Source organism: Phyllopteryx taeniolatus, chromosome 8 (assembly GCF_024500385.1).
Source record: "Phyllopteryx taeniolatus isolate TA_2022b chromosome 8, UOR_Ptae_1.2, whole genome shotgun sequence".
In the NCBI taxonomy this organism is placed as follows: domain Eukaryota; kingdom Metazoa; phylum Chordata; class Actinopteri; order Syngnathiformes; family Syngnathidae; genus Phyllopteryx; species Phyllopteryx taeniolatus.
This window is the reverse complement of record NC_084509.1, coordinates 12,280,572-12,299,692: the sequence shown is the minus strand read 5'-3', so window position 1 is coordinate 12,299,692 and position 19,121 is coordinate 12,280,572. Positions and strand designations below refer to the sequence as shown.

The window sequence follows — 19,121 nt, the reverse complement described above, 5'->3', positions numbered from 1 at the left end:
ATCCTGTGAGCAATTGAAGTACTACAGAAAACAGTATATCAGATTTTAGGACTGATGTCACACATGCTCACCTGCAGGCTCACGGTTCTTGGCGTCTCGCAGGTAACGCAGGGCACATTCGTAGTCGCCCAGGTGGTAGAAGGCAATGCCGGCGCGGTACATGGCCTTGAAGTGGTCCCTCTGGTGATCCAGTACCTTGAGACAGTACTCCTTCACTCGCTCATAGTTGACCAGCTCGGATTGCAATAAACAAGCTGCCGACAGGGGGAAAAAAAAAACCAAACAAAAAAAACATGGCAGCGTTTGTTAGTGCTATAGCTAATTATTACAGTAAGAAAAGAAGTTGCACGCTTGCAGTAACAGGTTGGCCAATAAGGCCAAGTCGGCTAAATAATCCATTTGGCTGGCATCTTTTTCTAGAGTCACAGCAAAACAGCGCACACTCTATCTTCAGGGTGGCAGTGAGGTGAGTATAAATAGACAATAGTAATGTGTCACACGCCAGAAAAGACATACAAAATCGCGTAAGCAGTTTTACCCCCCAGGCAGGGGAACAATACCCTCTGCATTCAACGATTGAGCTTAACCTCTACAGTACACTGACTAGTAGTGTACACAATTTTACAGGGACAATAATGCTCACTGTCAGGCAGGTACATATTTGATCGTGTCATGTCCTACTGTACCGTGTCATACAGTATTGTATCCAATCCTAACATATTGTACCAAACTGTATTGGATCGTATCACACCATATTTTACAGTATGTTGTGGTGTTGTATTCAGGGATGTGCACACATAGACCCCTAGAGAAAAGTGCCCTTTCGCACAGAGCCCATTTTTTTTCTTTATTCATTAATACATATATATGACACCATCTCTGTCATCAATTGTACCCAAGTGTTTGGATATCTGAGGGGCATTTATTTGAGTCCTCAAGACACTTGTGCCCCTCACTGCTCTGTGGCGAACATACTCTATATGCTCCTGCTTTGCCCCTCAAGTCACAGTTTTGCGCTTTAAAATACAATCACTTTGACCAATTATTATGCAAACGTGTACTGCAGATGACAAACTGAAGCAAAATCTTTTCAAGAAATCCGAAGTTGTTTTGTAAAATGATTTTTAAAAAAGTCAGTAAATGTAAAATATGTTCCTGATGTAGTTGTTTTGTTTTGCATTAAAACAAAGGGAAAACTTATTGTTATTTATTATTATATTGAGTATGGTCTTATTTTAGTTTGACATCAAATTATTGTAGGCTGTATGTGGCCCCTGAACTACAATGAGTTTGACATGCCTGCTTCTATAGTCTATGATATAAAGCAGCATACAAAAGAATGATTAATAAATAAAAATCATGTGCATCTTGGCTTGCATTAATGTACATGTAATGTGTCTATGTAATAGCATATCGTACTGTATCGTAAAGTACTGTCTCTCACCCTTTCATATTTTTCCATACTGTATTGTATTGCATCACACCATATTGTACAATGTTTTCGTATTGTATCAGACTGTTGTAAAGTATTGTATTGTATCCTATCATATCATACGTACTGTATTGGACAAACTCCAATTCCAATGAAGTTGTGAAGTTGTGTAAAATTTAAATAGAAACAGAATACAATGATTTGCAAACTATTTTCAACCTATCTTCAGTTGAAGACACTACACAGACAATATATTGAATGTTCAAACTGATAAATTGTGTTTCGCAAATATTTGCTCGTTTTGAATTTTGATGCCTGTTTCACAAAAGCTGGTAAAGGGGCATGTTTACCACTGTGTTACATCAATTTCCTTTCAACAGCACTCAATAAGCTTTTGGGAACTGAGGACGCTAATTGTTGAAGTTTGTAGGTGGAATTCTTTCCCATTCTTGCTTGATGTACAGCTTCAGTCCGGGGTCTCCGTTGTCGTATTTTGCGCTTCATATTGCACCACACATTTTCAGGGGGAGACAGGTCTGGACTGCTTGTAGGCCGGTCTAGTACTTGGACTCTTTTACTACGAAGCCACGTTGTTTTAACGTGCAGAATGTCGCTTGGCATTGTCTTGCTGGAATAAGCAGGCACATCCCTGAAAAATACATTGCTTGGATGGCAGCATATGTTTCTCCTGTATGTACCTTTCAGCATTAATGGTGCCTTCACAGATGTGCATGTTACCCATTCCATGGGCACCAACACAGCCCCATAACATCACATGCTGGCTTTTGGAGTTTGCGCTGATAACAATCCGGATTGTCCTTTTCCTCTTTGACCCGGAGGACACTACGTCCATGACTTCTAAAAACAAATTAAAATGTGTACTCGTCAGACCACAGTACACTTTTCCACATTGCATCAGTCTATCTCAGATGAGCTTGAGCCTCGAGAAGCCGCCAGCGTTTCTGGATGTTGTTCATATATGGCTTTTGTTTTAGATGGTAGAGTTTAAACTTGCATTTGTAGCAGTAGCGGTGAACTATGTTAACTGACAATGGTTTTCTGAAGCAATATCCTTTACACAATGATGCCGGTTTTTAATGCAATGCCGCCTGAGGGATCTCCAGATTCTCTCAATCTTTTGATGATATCATGGACCATAGAGGACAAAATCCCTAAATTCCATGCAATTGTATGTTGAGAAATGTTCTTTAAACTGTTGGACTATTTACTCACACAGTTGCAAAGTGGTGAACCTCACCCCATCCTTGCTTGTGGACAACCGAGCCTTGCGGGAATGCTCCTTTTATACCCAATCTTGACACTCACCTGTTTCCAATTAACCTGTTCACCTGTGGAATGTTCCAAACCGTTTTTTTTGTGTGTGGCTGTGTTGTATCACACCGCACTGTATCATACATTATTATAACACATCTTTTTGATACCTTATGTTTCAGCATTGAAGCATATCATATCATACCTTATCATATTGCACAGTATTATACAGTATCATGCTCACCATTGCAATTTCCAATGAGAGAGCATTCTGATTTGGTCACCATTCAGTGCACCCAAAGTAACTTATTGAACTCTGTTTTTTTTTCACAAGCCAAAGTCAGCAACACTTGTTTTTTTTTTTTCAAGGTCTTCGATCTCACAAATGTAGCAGCAATTCACCGCAGCTTTCACATCAGCTAATTCCTGAAATAACTTCATTAGTATAGACACACGCGCGTGCGCACACACACGCGCGGCTTTTAGTCCACAGAAGGAAGGTTTTAAATGACTGCCGATGGCTCAGATATCTTATCACGCACACGCTGGTCCTCTGCTGATCGTAACCAATTGCGGTTTTTACTTTCAGCTCCCCCCTTGTTACTGCTCGCCCTTCCATCGCTCTATGTCCTAATCATTTCGAAATGTCAAAATAGCTCCCTTCAATTTGCACTCCATCGTCCTCTTGTGTCACAGCTCTATCCCTCCTCTCATCCAGTCTTTCTCCTCTCTGTCTGCCCTTGACACACAGACAGCTCTGTGAACAACATGAGTCAGGGACTATTAGCTGGGAGGTAGGTTGAGTCAGGGAGTGAGAGACAGAAGGGGGGCGTGCAATGGTGAGGGACAGGGCTGTAGTAAGAGGGGGGATGCCGGCAGGCTCAGGAGCATGAGATGAGGTGAAACTCATGGGAGTCTATGAGGTGAGGTGGGGTGAGGAGGAGCAGTGTGTTAAAAGGCGTTATTGCTGCCCTACCTGTCATCCCTGTCAGTGTAAAAGAGTGTGTGTGTGTGTGTGTGCGTACAAAAAGCCAGTGTAACACAAGGTGAGTGAGGCCAAAGACCAAATGTTCTATCAAGTGAAGAGACATCATTATGGGGCTTAGTCAGGCATTCGGTCATGTTTCTGTCTTTTATATACTTGTAGTTAAATACAACTGTACTGTACTTAGGCATGGATGCTTTCTTGTACTACTTAAGTACCACACTGAGAATCACTGCTATATAATATTTGATACATAAGCAGCAATGATTCCTAACTACTGTGCCACAGCACATTCGTATGCCGTGAGAGATCATCACACATGCCGTGGGAAATTATTCAATTTCACAAATTATTTTCTAAAAATAATGTAACTTGAATCATCTATGTATTTATATGCAAGTGACAGAAAATAAAATGAAATGCTCTTCCACTAGATGGCACAAGATGTGTCGTATTGTGCGGGATCGTACCGCATCATATTGTATGATACTAAATCGTATAGTAGCAGATCGTACTTTAGCATATCGTGCTGTGTAGTACTGTATAATATTTTTGGGCACTAAATTGTACCGTATCCTACCATACACTATTGAGTCGTATCGTGCATTGTAGTATATTGCAATCATATTCTATCATATCACAATAGACATGATTGAACCATACCGTATCCTGCTTATGGTACCACCGTAGTGTATTGTATGCTATCCTATCATATTCTACTGTAACATGGCATTCTGTATCATATACAGTAGTATTTTAGTGCATTTTACTGTGGTGCATTATATTGTATAGTATGTTATTGTACTGTATCACAGGATATCATACAATATTTCATGTACCGTAGTATAATGTGTTGTATCGTATCACACCAAGTTGTTTTGTGCATTGTATCCTACCATACCATATTGTATTCCCTATCAATTAAGCCACTGAGAACTAGAGTGGGCTAACTCCATTTTTGTCATGTTGCAGGAAAGTGATTTTAAGTTTTATGGCTGCAATAAAATCTCAGGGATTTATGTCTTGATGATTTATATGGCAAAGATTACTTCTGGATACTTGTTCTACAGAAATTGGGGTTTTCCTCAGATTTTGGTGTTTTGCACAACAAAAATGGCTTAATTAGATTAATAAAATTAGCTTAATAATAATAATCATTTTGAGCCTCACTTTGTGGGATGTGGTGAAGCCTGGTTTCATGGTTGTTGCCATCTTGGAACTTGGAGTTGGCCAGTGTTGCAGTGATGAATCAGGAAAAGTACTGAGTGCAATAATTGTGTGCCCCCTATATGTCAAAACTGGAACTAAACTTTTTATTTAGACCAGGGGTATTCAACAAAAATTTGAAAAGGGCCAGATGGAGAAAATGTCTTGAAACAAAGGTCCGGGTGATCATCGAGTGTCTATTAATTGTGGTATATATTAAAGTAGCCTGATTAGTAGTCTACATCTGCTTGTAATCTATACCTCAGGCAAATCCAAAAGCCTTTTGGCATTTATTATTGTCAAGTAACACAGAACTTCTTCAGAACGGTCTTCTTCGTGTATTTTCATCAAATCTACGTACTATCTACATGCATGCACCATACTGCCCCGTGGAGGCCAAAGCACACACAACATACAGTGTATAGAGTCGAAGCCATGTCAGCATGTGTCCATATGTCAAAGTAACATTTTTAAATGTATTGAAAACTGACAAGAGTGTGATATTTGAGTGAAATGTCTGCCATGTTTTTGAACAAATGAATGAACGAATAAAACACATTTTCATCACAATTTGCAAGATGTAATGTATGGCATTGTCAAGTACTCAAATGTAAGTATTTCTGTTGCTCTGAAAACAAAGTAGAATCGGTGCATGTCTAGTTTCCACAATAATAATAATAAAAAAAAAAACTCCTGGGTTTGTAACTTGATTCACAAGTCTCAAAACAATCCTAACCCTTACATGCTGTTCATTTCCCATCCAATTATGGACTACAGATCTTTTCAAACTGTATTGATAACCTGTTTGACACTAATAAATAGATGATTAATCCTTAATCGATGTTTCTTAGAAAAGGGAAAGTGAATCTTTGCAGGTACTTGTTTCTTGAAGTGTAGATCCTGCGCCTGTGTCAAGACACCCTCTGACCTCTGTATGACTTCTATTTTAACTATTTTAATTTTTGTATATTTTGGGTCACTGAAGAGACATCAAATTTCAGACTGAAAGAATGACATTTATTGACACTATTTTTATTGCTGTCAAATGTAAAAACTGGTCCAATTGAACCTGAACAATATGTGAGGGTTAAAAGTTCCACCCCACGCCCAAAAAAGGCATCCTGCATGTACAAGCGATGACTGGGCCGCCACACCCTATTGGCCCATTAGGCAGATGGATGGCATGCCAGAGGAAGTAGTGTTCTGAAATGCATTAAGGGTGTGATTATGACAGGACACTTGGAGCAGGTGGAGCACGGACAGCCACGCGCGCGCGCGCACACACAGCGGCCCATTAAAAACAGCAGAGCAACATCCCTGAAACTACACCCTGCGCCATACTAGGAGCCAGTGTGTCGGTGCATTAGTGGCTGTTTTATTACAAGTGTTATAGCAAGCGGGCAGGCAAGAGTTGGGAACCTTGATCGTGCTTCTAAACAATATTAAAAGTTTTGGAACTGAACCACCGCTCGACTGGATGTCATCCTCCAAGAATCGGTCAACTTGTATACTGTGAATAAAAGCCACACCTCAAATAATAGCTTCCTTTCGAGGCAAATCTTCCTGCCCCATTGAAATGAATGGAAATGTCGTTAATCTGTTCCATCCCCACATTGTGCTCTTTCTGGTGTGTACACCTTGGCCCCCAGGGGGCAGTATAATGCAGACATACAGACAATCGAACAGGAGATTCACAACTGACTCAGTAAACTGCAGTAATATTAGTTATTTTTTTACAGATGATAAATAATATATGCCTGAGTATTATTATATTGTCTATCCATGTGTTACTGCACTGTTTGTCTTCAGATATCCATTGCTTAAACAGTGATAACCACGACAGATGCTATATGTTAGCCAATATATGGAGTTTTGTATTGTGTGTTAGCATTAAGCTACCAGACTCTCCTAAGGCAATCCTTAAAATGGTTCTACACCTTCATTGGAGTCCAGCTGCGTTTGATTATACTGATTGGACTTGATTAGGAAAGCCACCCACCTGTCTATATAAGACCTTACAGCTCATAGTGCATGTCAGAGCAAATGAGAATCATGAGGTCAAAGGAACTGCCTGAAGAGCTCAGAGACAGAATTGTGGCAAGGCACAGATTTGGCCCAGGTTACAAAAAGAATTCTAGCCTATTTCAGTTTTTCCTTTTTAAAAAATCTGCAAAATTTCAAAAATTCTGTTTTTTCCTGTCAATATGGGGTGCTGTGTGTACATTAACGAGGGAAAAAATTAACTTATATGATTTTAGCAAATGGCTGCAATATAACAAAGAGTGAAAATTTTAAGGGGGTCTGAATACTTTCCGTACCCTGTGTATGTATATATAGACATAACGTCTCGGAGAAGGTTCTACTCTATTTGGCCTTGTGTACATAAGCATTAGTGGATTAACTTCCACAGCAGCAGATCAATAACTGATGGCCACAGCCGTCATTACAAGCCAATGATTGAGAATGAAACATATAAATCCTTGTAGCCAACGAGGTGACGACCCTTTTGGCTTCTCCAATTGAGGCAATTCTTCCCGAAATAATGACGGGATGCATCAGATACGCTTTTGATTTTGTGTTAATTAGAATAGCAGCATTTTATGGGGACGTTTGTGATGAAAGTGGACAACTAATGAGATGTGAAGCTGCGCAGAGACCGAGCGTCACAGGCGAGGCAGGGTGGTTTGTCTTAATGAGGAACCTGATGTGAGCACGGCGACGGAACAGTGAGCCGAGGTTTAATGGGATGCCGCAACGCTGACTGGCGCAGACTAATAATTGTCATGCTCCTGGATTTAAAGGAGAGTGTAGGAAAAGCTACTGAAAATGTAGGAAAAGAGGACAACTGTGTGAATGTACAGTAGTGTGCAAAGTCTTCATTTGATTTGCTGTTTTAGCAATGCTATAATGAGTTTATATAACTAGAATGTCACTCAGTAGCGCAGTGATTTCCAACCACTGTGCCAAGAAAGATCGTTTTTTTGTTTTTTTTATGTACTACAAATAATGTATCTTCGACTGATCATCTACAGCACAGGTGTCAAACTGGTGGCCCGGGGGCCAAATCCGGCCCGCCACATCATTTTATGTGGCCCGCGAAAGCAAATCAAAATTGCTCATTGTGTTCTGGTGTAATACCATTGAGATATTTGCAAGTATTTTTTGTTACCAATCCCACTTTGAAAAGAAGTGTAATAGTTGAAAAACATGTTTTTATAGGCTTCTGATTTTAAAACTGGTTATTCATCAATGTGTTCCGTACACTGTATGTAATTACAGTATATGAGGTAATCTTTTATTTATATGGATTCACAGTCGTAGCGGCCCTCCGAGGGAAGTCATAACTACGATGTGGCCCGTGACAAAAATCTGTGCCAGCGACCTAGAGTGACAGGCAGAACAATTAAATGCTCCTCCTCTCGATGGCAGAAGGTACAATTAACCTGTGTATCGACCTGTTGCCATTCATACAACAGAAAAGTCAACTAAACAGGGCTAAATGTCACACTGAGTAAATCAATTTGTGAGTAGTTTTATTATTTCAGTTTAGTTTCCCTCCACTATATCGCAGTTAATCTACCACAGTCCCACTCCATTGCAGATTTTCTTGTGTGAAACATACAGTGGATATAAAAAGTCTATTCTGTTCAAATGCCAGGTTTTTGGGATACATAAAATGAGACCAATATAAATCATTTAAAAAAGAATTCCACCAATAATGGGACCTGTACAACACAATTGAAAAAAGAAAAAAAATTCGAGAGGGGAAATAAAGAACCAGTAATAAGAAACAACTGGGATAATGTGGTTGCAGAAGTGTGTACAGCCGCTTAAAAATGGGATGTGGCTGTTTTCAGAGTTAACCAATCACATTTAAATTCTTGTTAAATGGGAGCTAGTACACATCTGCCACCATTTAAAGTGCCTCTGATTACCCACAAATACAGTTCAGATGTTCTAGTAAGCTTTTCCTGACATTTTTTTTTTTGCTTTCTAGCAAAAGCATGATTTTTTTTGTGCTAACACTTACTGCTATTTGGAACTGTTCATAATTCTCTCAATCTTGAAAAGGCCTCAGTTCCACCTGGAGACAAACAGCTCCAATGCATGATGCTGCCAACACCACACTTGTAATTGTGGCCAAAAAGGCCCACTTTCGTTTCAACATCTTGCAAAAACACGCTTGAAATCTAGTAAAATGTGTTATTGTCCATGAAACCAAGGACTAAAAGTGAACACAATAAAGTGTGTTTTCACATATTTCTATATTGTACCATTTTTATTTTTACTGTAACTACACAAAGATAAAAACAAAGAAAACACAACTTCATTCTGGGGCTGGAGCAAATTAATTTCCATTCATTTCATTGCAAAACATTGCTTTAGTTCACAGACACGCCGGTTAACTGAGGCATCTCGGAACAAAACAGATACGTAAACAGAGGTTCCACAGACAAAATGACGGTGTCGTCTCAATTTACTCACAAATGTACTTACTCATTGTAAAACCTGGGCCTATTTAGTTGAGCCTAAAACTTCTGCAGTCTTGCAGAAGAGCATTTCACTGTTCTGCCTGTCAGTATACGTTGCTGGCATTGATAGATGAACAAAGATACATTATTTGAATAATATAAAGATTTCAGCTCTTTTAAAGCATTCTAAAATATTTGTTATAAATCTTGTACTGTACGTTCTTTTAATAATTTTCGTAAACTGTCTTTTATTTCTGTACTTTGTTTTTAAATGGCTTTTACTCTTTGTTTTTAAATGCTTTTAAATGTACTTTTAATCATGTACATCTAGCACATTGAGTTATGTGTATGAAATGCACTATATAAATAAAGCTGCCTTGCCTTGTGTATGTCTTCAGCATTGTAGGTGCAGGAACCCCGCGGCTTTGCCTGCAGCATCATGTCGAGTCTTCACCGAGACTGGTTTTCATTAACACACAACTAAAAGCCTAGGAGCAATGAAACAAGCTGATAGAAGAGACAAAGTGGAGGAGGAATGAGGCAATGAGCTGAACTAAAACCATTAACAGAGGAGGGAAACGGAAAACACCATCTTTAACGCCAGATTACTTTTCCGCTTCCTGACGTTTTGAACTAATTTCCTCTCCGGACTCTTCTCGCAATCCGGCTCATTTTAAGACACACCTCAGCCCCGCTGATTAGTCGGCTGTCAATCACCTTGTAATTAGTTCTGCAGGAAGATATCGTGAAGAGAGAGCCATCACTCTCCCCCAGAGCACTCCTCATTTCCTCACAGATTCATTGCTGACCACTTCATGCTGGATTTGTTCACACTCCCCGCTCACCTACCATGACGCAAATTTCCCACCGTCATATTTACTTAAGAGCAAGAAAGTACTCACTGAAAAAACTACTCAAGTAAAGAGTATCTTGCTGGCACGGTGGCCGACTGGTTAGAGCGTCAGCCTCACAGTTCTGAGGACTCGGGTTCAATCCCCGGCCCCACCTGAGTGGAGTTTGCATGTTCTCCCCGTGCCTACGTGGGTTTTCTTCGGGCACTCCGGTTTCCTCTCACATCCCAAAAACATGCATGAATTGGAGACTCTAAATTGCCCGTAGGTGTGAATGTGAGTGCGAATGGTTGTTTGTTTGTATGTGCCCTGCAATTGGCTGGCAACCAGTTGAGGGTGTACCCCGCCTCCTGCCCGATGATAGCTGGGATAGGCTCCAGCACGCCCGTGACCCTAGTGAGGAGAAGCGGCTCAGAAAATGATTTTTTAATCAGAGCATGAATAAAATCAAAAAATCTAATAAAATAAATAATAATATATGGGAGTCGACACACACCTGCCACCATTTCAATTTTTAACTGCCCCAAAACCAACAACACATGCTTTGGGTCCTACAGAAACATTATTCACCTAAATGACTTCATGAAGAAGCTGTTTGCTGACCAGACTTAGTGATTTTGTGTGCATCCGCGACACCATAGGATAGGGCTAATGTTGCCATATCCGCTGCCAAAACAACAATAGAAACATCTGCAACTTACCGCAAGGTGTTATCTCAAGTTAGAAGTGGGCTGAAATATCCAAGTTTGGCCTGTCACAATTTAAGAGCTGCATGACAAAGCAGTTGTTTTTTTGGAGTCTGTAAAGTAAACACACTCCTGTGGCTAGTTTTTTTCCCCGCTAAAATGAGTCATTGTGATTGGCTTGCAAAGGCTACGTGCGTGGTCATGTGACGGCCTTGTGTTGTCTGATTGGTGAATTTGAGTCAAATGACATTAATGATCACGTTGGATTGTCACAATGGGCGCCCTATGCGGAAGTCGAAGATGGAGTCTAAAAATAGGATGGATAAATAAAAGCAGCGAATGGCATGTTGATCATTGTAACGGAGTAAAAATATCAATCCTTCTTCACATAAATACTCAAGTAAAAGTAAAAAGTACATTGCATTTAAAGTACTCTGATTAGTTCAGTTTATCGAAAATGTTACTTGAGTAAATGTAACGGAGTAAATGTAGCGCGTTACTACCCACCTCTGTATGTATGTATGTGTGTATATATATATATATATATATATATATATATATATAGATAGATAGAGAGAGAGAGAGAGAGAGAGAGAGAGTGAGAGAGATCATTTGAGTGGAAATTCTCTAAAACACGTTTTAGTTTTTAGCCTGGATTTAAAAACATTGACACTTGATGCTGACTTGACTTCTGTCGGCAGCCTATTCCATTTGTGAGCAACATACCGGGAGCAGCTAAGATCTGCTTCACCACGTTTGCTTTGGACTCTGTGCTCCACTACTTGACCTGAGTCTGTCGATCTCAGAGCCACTGGGTTTATATTCCACAAGCATTTGTTTCATATATTCAGAACATAAACCATTTATTGATTTATAGACCAGTAGTAGAACTTTAAAGTCTATTCTATAGCTGCCTGGAAGCCAGTGTAAAGACTTCAGAATTGGATTAAAATGTTCTGACCGCTTTGTTCTGGTCAGAACTCGAACTGCAGCATTCTGAATGAGCTGCAGCTGTTTAATGCTCATTTGGGGGAGTCCTGTCAGAAGATCATTCCAAAAAGAACTATGTAATTTGTTCACTGACAAAGACTAAAAAATAAATCTAAGCTATAACATAACTTTCATGCCTGTTAATTGAAGTTTTTATTTTATCAAGAAAATCACATAAAGTCATGACAGTTAGTATGTTTTATTGTTTTAACATCTTATTTTTAACAGTACATATTTTAACACGTACATTCTTCTCCATTACACAAAAATGTCAGGGTGAGCAGTTTTACTTTATATTGGTTTAAATTTTTTAAAATCTCTCTTAAAATAACCATTAATAATGGTCAAATGTAATTTAAAACATCACCAAAAGAGTCAAAGATTGAAAAATAAAATAAATAACTTTGAATTGGATCATTTCAAAGCACTAAGGGCTAATACTTAGGCATAACACCGTATATATAACTACGGGTTTTCTACTAACTGCGCTGCAGTTTAATAGGCTGGTGGTGACTAATAATATACAGTAAAGAAAAAATGTCTTTCTGGAAACTTTATCAATCATATACAGTACATACAGTATAACCTCTGCAAGCCTGTTTAACACTACAGTCACACACTACACTGAAGTCCATAATAACATATCCATCGGAGGTATTTAGATATCTAAATACATTCTCAGCACACACACGATACCAGTCATAAATTTGGAGTCATCTTATTCAATTACACATCCAAATACATTGTACCTTCTTTTAAACGCACCTAAAAGTTCCTAATTGCAACATCGATATAATGCCTACAAGCAAATTACCATATCTGCTACACAGTATGCTATGCTTCCTATTTTCTGTTTCATTTGTGGCTTTAGAGAACCGAATGCACTATGATCCTCACAAAATAAAAATTTTTTTGGACAAGAACATGATTTAATTTGATGTCAGAGCACTCGGACAGAGCGAATGGCCTCTCCTGGACCCCCTGCTAAGAATAGCTTCCAGCCAAAGCGATGCTGCTCGTTATCATGAAATCACGACGCTGGCTTTAGCATGATGGCTCATCTGTGACGTTGCGACTTGAAATCATTGCCCATTTCCCAACTTTGCACCCCGATTTCAGAGCCTTTTCTGCTTCTGTTGTCACAGAAAGAGAAATACAGTGATATAGTGTCATGACCCAAAAAAGGTGGACTTATTATTAAATAAAGCATTCTGACTGTAGGAACTAGGAAGCCTATTCCATAATGGTACGCTGCAAACTTGTTTTAGCGATTTGTTCAAATGTCAGTGGATTTGGATTTTGCAGAATTTACTCCTGAGAGAAATTATGATCTGATTTTTTTTTATATTTTACTGTGGTAAAAAGAGCTCATCATCTCACATTTTACTCGAATCAGGTCTGGATGATACCGTATGAAGAACCTAACATACAACTGACCAAAAATATAAACCCAACACTTGTTTCTGCTGTCATTTTTCACGTGCTGACCTCATAGATCCAATACTTTTTTGTAAGTGCACAAAAGGCCTATTTCTTCCAAATAGTGTTCACAAATCTGTCTAAATCTGTGTAAGTGAGCGCTTCTCCTTTGCCGAGATGTTCCATCCACATCACATGTGCGGCATATCAAGATGCTGATTAGACAGCATGATTATTGCACAGGTGTTCCTGAGGCTGCCCACAATAAAAGGCCACGCTAAAATGTGTAGATTCATCAAACAGCACAATGCTATAGATGTTGCAATTTTGGAGTTTATACTTTCATTCGATAAAATTGCTCACTCTTATTCGTGCTCTTGTCTGACTACACACATTTCCGGGGCCTCTGCACTCCTCTGCGGCCCTGCTGATTAACTAAAGAAATTTGAAAAAAAAACAAATAAAACCTCAGAAGTGTGGGATACAAATGAAGAAATAAAAATAATTAAAATGACAAATTAAGTGATACACAAATAAAATAATGAAAATTGTTAATACAAAAATAATTTAATTATGAAATTAAATATAATAATTATTATAATAATTATAAAATTATGCCTGCACTGAAGTCAGGCAAATGCACCACTACACCATCAGTGTCTGCTACAGGCACATAATAATAAATGAATCAAACTATACAAAAATAAAATAAAACCTGTGTGGAGTTTGCATGTTCTCCCCGTGCCTGCGTGGGTTTTCACCGGGCACTCCGGTTTCCTCCCACATCCCAAAAACATGCATGAATTAGAGACTCTAAATTACCAGTAGGTGTGAATGTGAGTACAAATGGTTGTTTGTTTCTATGTGCCCTGCGATTGGCTGGCAACCAGTTCGGGGTGTACCCCGCCTCCTGCCCGATGATAGCTGGGATAGGCTCCAGCACGCCCGCGACCCTAGTGAGGAGAAGCGGCTCAGAAAATGGATGGATGAATCAAAACCCCATAAATTGATTGAATTGAATAGAAAGTGGCGGCACGGTGGACGATTGGTTATCATGTCTGCCTAGCACGTCTGCCTTACAGTTCTGAGGACCCGGGTTCAAATCCGGCCTCGCCTGTATGGAGTTTGCATGTGCTTCCCGTGCCTGCGTGGGTTTTCTCCGGGCACTTCGGTTTCCTCCCTCATCCCAAAAACATGCATGTTAGGTTGATTGAAGACACTCTTGTAGGTTAAAATGTGGACATTTTTAGGCAGACACAGACGACGGCGCATGGCATAGCTGTTCATTTTCATAGTCTGTAAAGTACACAGATTGACAAGTGAGTGCTCTGCCTCTTCTGACTGCGAGTCACACTGCCTTGTTTCTTCCATGCATCACGTAAATTAGTCACTTTGAAAACTTTACTTCTGTTTGAGTGTGGGGCTGCGGAGACTTTCCGTGTGGCCACTTGACTGCCTGGCTCCGTTTGTATGGTGAAATGGAGTGAAACATCACTAATGGGATTGGTGAAACGGAGTCAAGTTTCTCTGACAAACCAAATCAAATACATCGCGCAAGAGCAATAATCGATCGATAAAAAATTTTACGTAGCGAGGGGAATGTACCTCAGTGTAATGGACCAAAGGTAGCATTTATTTTTAACAAAAATACACTGTAAACATAAAATGTATGTTGCGTTAAAACTATTCTGACAAATACATCCATCCATCCTCAACACCGCTAATCCTGTTCAGGGTCATGGGGTGCTGGAGCCTATCCCAGCTGACTTCGGGCGAAAGGCCGACTACAGCCTGACCTGGTCGCCAGTCAGTCGCAGGACACATATCAACACTGACAACCACTGGCTCTCACATTCACACCGTCACAGAATGGGAACTGAACCCATGCTGCCTACACCGAAGTCAGGCGAATGCACCACAACACCATCAGTGACTCTGACAAACACAATTTATCCCCAAAAGTTACTTAATTAAATGCAAATGAGTAAAAGTAGCTTGTTACTACCCACCTCTGTCCTCGGAGGATTTAACGAGTCCCGATCAAGCAAATAAAAGACAGTTTTCGAAATACTCAGAGGAATTTAGACTTATACTGTAGTAGGAAAAATCAGTGGGAATACAGTGGGAAATACTGAATGTTTTGTGTCTTGTTTAAATGGAACTAAAAGAGTTTCCGTTTTGTGGAACAACAATAACATCAATACAATTGTGACAAATTAACTCTGGAAGCAGACATTAACAGTACATGGAAGTTATATGCAACTTCCTCTCTTGGCAGAAGTTAGGCCAAAAATAAACCAATAAATCTCGACTTCTCGTCAAACTTGGAGTCAGTTTGCACCCTTCGACATTGTCCGCCACTCCCAAAATAGTTGCTGACTCAGGATTAATGCTCATCTCCTTAAATATTTATATGAGTGAGGAAGCCAGATCACAGATGATTCCTCTAATGCTCTGCTCCATTGTCGGTAATAGTTCAGGGTGGGGTTAATGCTGCTAAAGAGGATAAAGAGCAGGCTGTGCCTGGTCATTGTTTTCTTATTTAAACATGCTGTATATTCTGTTTCGTGTCAGATTATTTTTTATTGTGAGTATAATCAGACACTCAAATAGCATTTAAGCGTGGTTTCACAAAGCATAAAAAAGCCTTTTTACTGAGGTCGTCTGTGCTCGAAGGAACCTTGTTGCTGCTCTTTGCTTGACTGGTCACCAAATGTCATTGGTGGACACTACACAGACTTTTTGGTCTTTTGTTCTGAGTGGCTATCTCCTCTGCTGATGTAATCTACCAAACACGGTGCTTGCTTCAGTTCTGGACGAATAAATACTAATTGGTAGTGACATTTTCATAGGGCATCAATCACAAAACTACATTCAAATGTACTGTCCTGTCCTGTCATCTACAGACACTACACACATTTTTGGCTTTTTAGTCTTTGTGGCTACTTCCTCTGCTGTTTTTAATGCGGAATCAAGCACAAAAATATAGTCAAATGTCCCGCCCTGGTATGCCCTGTCAATTTGATTTAAAGACCCCTTTAAAAACTACCACAACTGAACCAAACTGTTGTACAAAAATAAAAATAAAAACAGATGACATAAGAAAGACATAAAAAATACCCTAAAAAAGGGCAGAGTCTTGTCCAAGGATTAAAAATGTGTTTTAAGAGTGTTTTTTTAATTTATTTTTTAAATGGACAGTGAAGGAGCTTGTCTATTGTGCACCGGAAGGTCATTCCATAGTTTGGGGACAACCACAGAAAAGTCCTATCCCCTCTGAGCTTCCGCTTAGACTTCGGTACCTCTAGGAGCAGCTGACCTGAGGCACCGGGCAGAAGCGTAGGGATGAAGCCGCTCAGAGAGGTAAGGCGGGCCAAGAACATTTAGAGATTTGAAAACAAATATAATCTTAAAATGAACTCTAAAGTGCACCAGCAGCCAGTGAAACAGGTCAGAATAGGAGTTATGCGCTCCCTCTTATGTGTTCCAGTTGAGAGGAGAGCAGCAGCTCCAACTGGAGATGTATGACGGAGGACTGCCTCCAGTCTTCTCTGCAAGGGTGTCTGCCCATGCATAGCCACTGCCATCAGACAACGGTAGCACTGCCTCACTCACTAAGCCTGTCCTGTCCTGTCCTGTCCTACCAAATCTTACTTGGTCCAAGCTGCATCCCTCCTTCACAGGGTGTAACGCTGCCTTCCAGTCCACCTTTTTACACAGTGTTCCAAATTATTATGCAAATGATATTTTCCTCTTATTTTCCTAAATAGTTGATACAAATGTCAGCATAATTTTCAAGTCATCAATTCAAATTATTCCACTCAACAGTTTCAAGACATTTAACCAGATTAAAAAAACTGAAATTACTAAAATAATCATTTATTGAATGGTTAGAGCATCTGCCTCACAGTTCTGAGGACCAGCGCTCAATCCCCGGCCCCGCCTGTGTGGAGTTTGCATGTTCTCCCTGTGCCTGCGTGGGTTGTCTCCAGGTACTCCGGTTTCCTCCCACATCCCAAAAACATGCATGGTAGGTTAATTGACAACTCTAAATTGCCCGTAGGTGTGAATGTGTGTGCGAATGGTTGTTTGTTTGTATGTTCCCTGCGATTGGCTGGCAACCAGTTCAGGGTGTACCCCGCCTCCTGCCCGATGATTGCTGGGATAGGCTCCAGCACGCCCGTGACCCTAGTGAGGAGAAGCGGCTCAGAAAATGGATGGATGGCTGGATGAATTTGCAGCATTAGGAGGTCATATTTACTGAAATCAAAAGCTATTTCAATCAAAAACAAAAGTCAAGTTACATTTTGACCCCTTAATTGATAGCAGCTTAAAAATTCTTACATCCTTTAAACTTGTGAGTTTTTGGAGAGTTTCTTCTTGAAATTCTTTGCAGGATGTCAGAACAGCCTACCAGCGCGGCCGTTTGGATGTCAATTGCCTCCCACCCTCAACGGTCTTTTGCTTGAGGATGCTCAAGGTTCTCAATAGGGTTGAGGTTAGGTAAGGATGGGGGCCACAACATGAGTTTCTTTCCTTTTTTGTCCACAACAGTAAATGATGCAGAGGTATATAACATGCAGCATGAGATTGTCATGCAAGCCTGGATGGTTCCAGATGGATGGAGTAGTGGATGGTTGGTATACGTCCACCATGTCCCAACAAGGCGGCGACATCAGCAAGTAGGTGGCGGACAGACAGAGTCATGTATTGGTCCAGAAACATGCCAGCGAGAGAGCTTGTCAGCTTTTTTATGGTCCCTGAAGGTGTGAAAATGACCTCTGAAAAGTATGTAGACTTTCTGACTGACTACTTTCTTTGATGGTACCAAAAGAAGAAATGTGCTTTCATTAGCAAAATCATCTTCAAGCATGACAAAGCCCTATTTCAAAGAAATTGAAGCAAAAATTGAACATATGTAAGAATTGTGAACCAAATAATTAGTCTGATGTCAAAATGACAAATTGAAATAGCTTTTGATTTCAGTAAATATGACCGGTTTTGTTAAAAAAACAGGTCAATTGTATTCTGATGGTTAACGAATGGAAAATTATGCTGACTGTCATTTTTATCAGCTATTTAGGAAAATCAGAGAAAAATATCATTTGAATAATAATTTGGAGGACAGTGTAGTGTTACCCTTTACATTGACGTTCACTGTTTGTGTTTGTTTTTAAGCATTAATGTTTTTATTTTTGGAAGGCAATGGCGTGGGAGACAGTGAACTTTTCAGCCATTTATTGAACAGTAAAACATGCAGGGCCGACCCAATCCCCACATGCTTCCCGATCTTGTCCGATCTCGGAAGCTACGCAGGGTCGCTCCTGGTTAGTACTTGGATGGGAGACCGTCTTGGAATACCAGGTGCTGGGGTTGGGCAGTGGCCCAATCACCTGCTCCCGTAAAAAACTACAGATTACTGAAACCGCAATTGCGGCCTAATGTGCCTCATGGCATCGACAGCTCTAACTAACCAACTAAACCATGCAGGAGCTGCTGTTGGCCTTAGCTCACGACCAGATACTCAAGTGCAGACACATGCCACCCCACTAAACTCCACCTCTTAAAGGCACATGCACGTACACATACACTACAATGTGTACAGTATTTCCTGTAATTTATTTATGTGTTCAAATATGTTTACAATGTGTTACAGCCTAATAAATTTAAGTGTGTTTAATGTATTTGTTGTGGGGTGTAAGTAACTACAGTATATATAATTTTCGTAACGTGTCGGAAATCTATGTGGAAATTGTCGGTTCACTGCAGATAAAACCCAACGCTCATGTCATGTTAATGTGGTCATAT

General features: G+C 40.0%; 1 protein-coding gene across 1 annotated transcript in view; it reads right to left on the bottom strand.

Moving 5' to 3' along the window:
• Positions 1-19,121, bottom strand: part of ttc9b (tetratricopeptide repeat domain 9B) — a 38,830-nt gene that overhangs the window by 8,520 nt on the left and 11,189 nt on the right. The window contains exon 2 of the mRNA XM_061781970.1: positions 72-254. Within this exon, the coding sequence (XP_061637954.1) occupies positions 72-254 (183 nt within the window). The remainder of the gene's footprint in view (positions 1-71; positions 255-19,121) is intronic.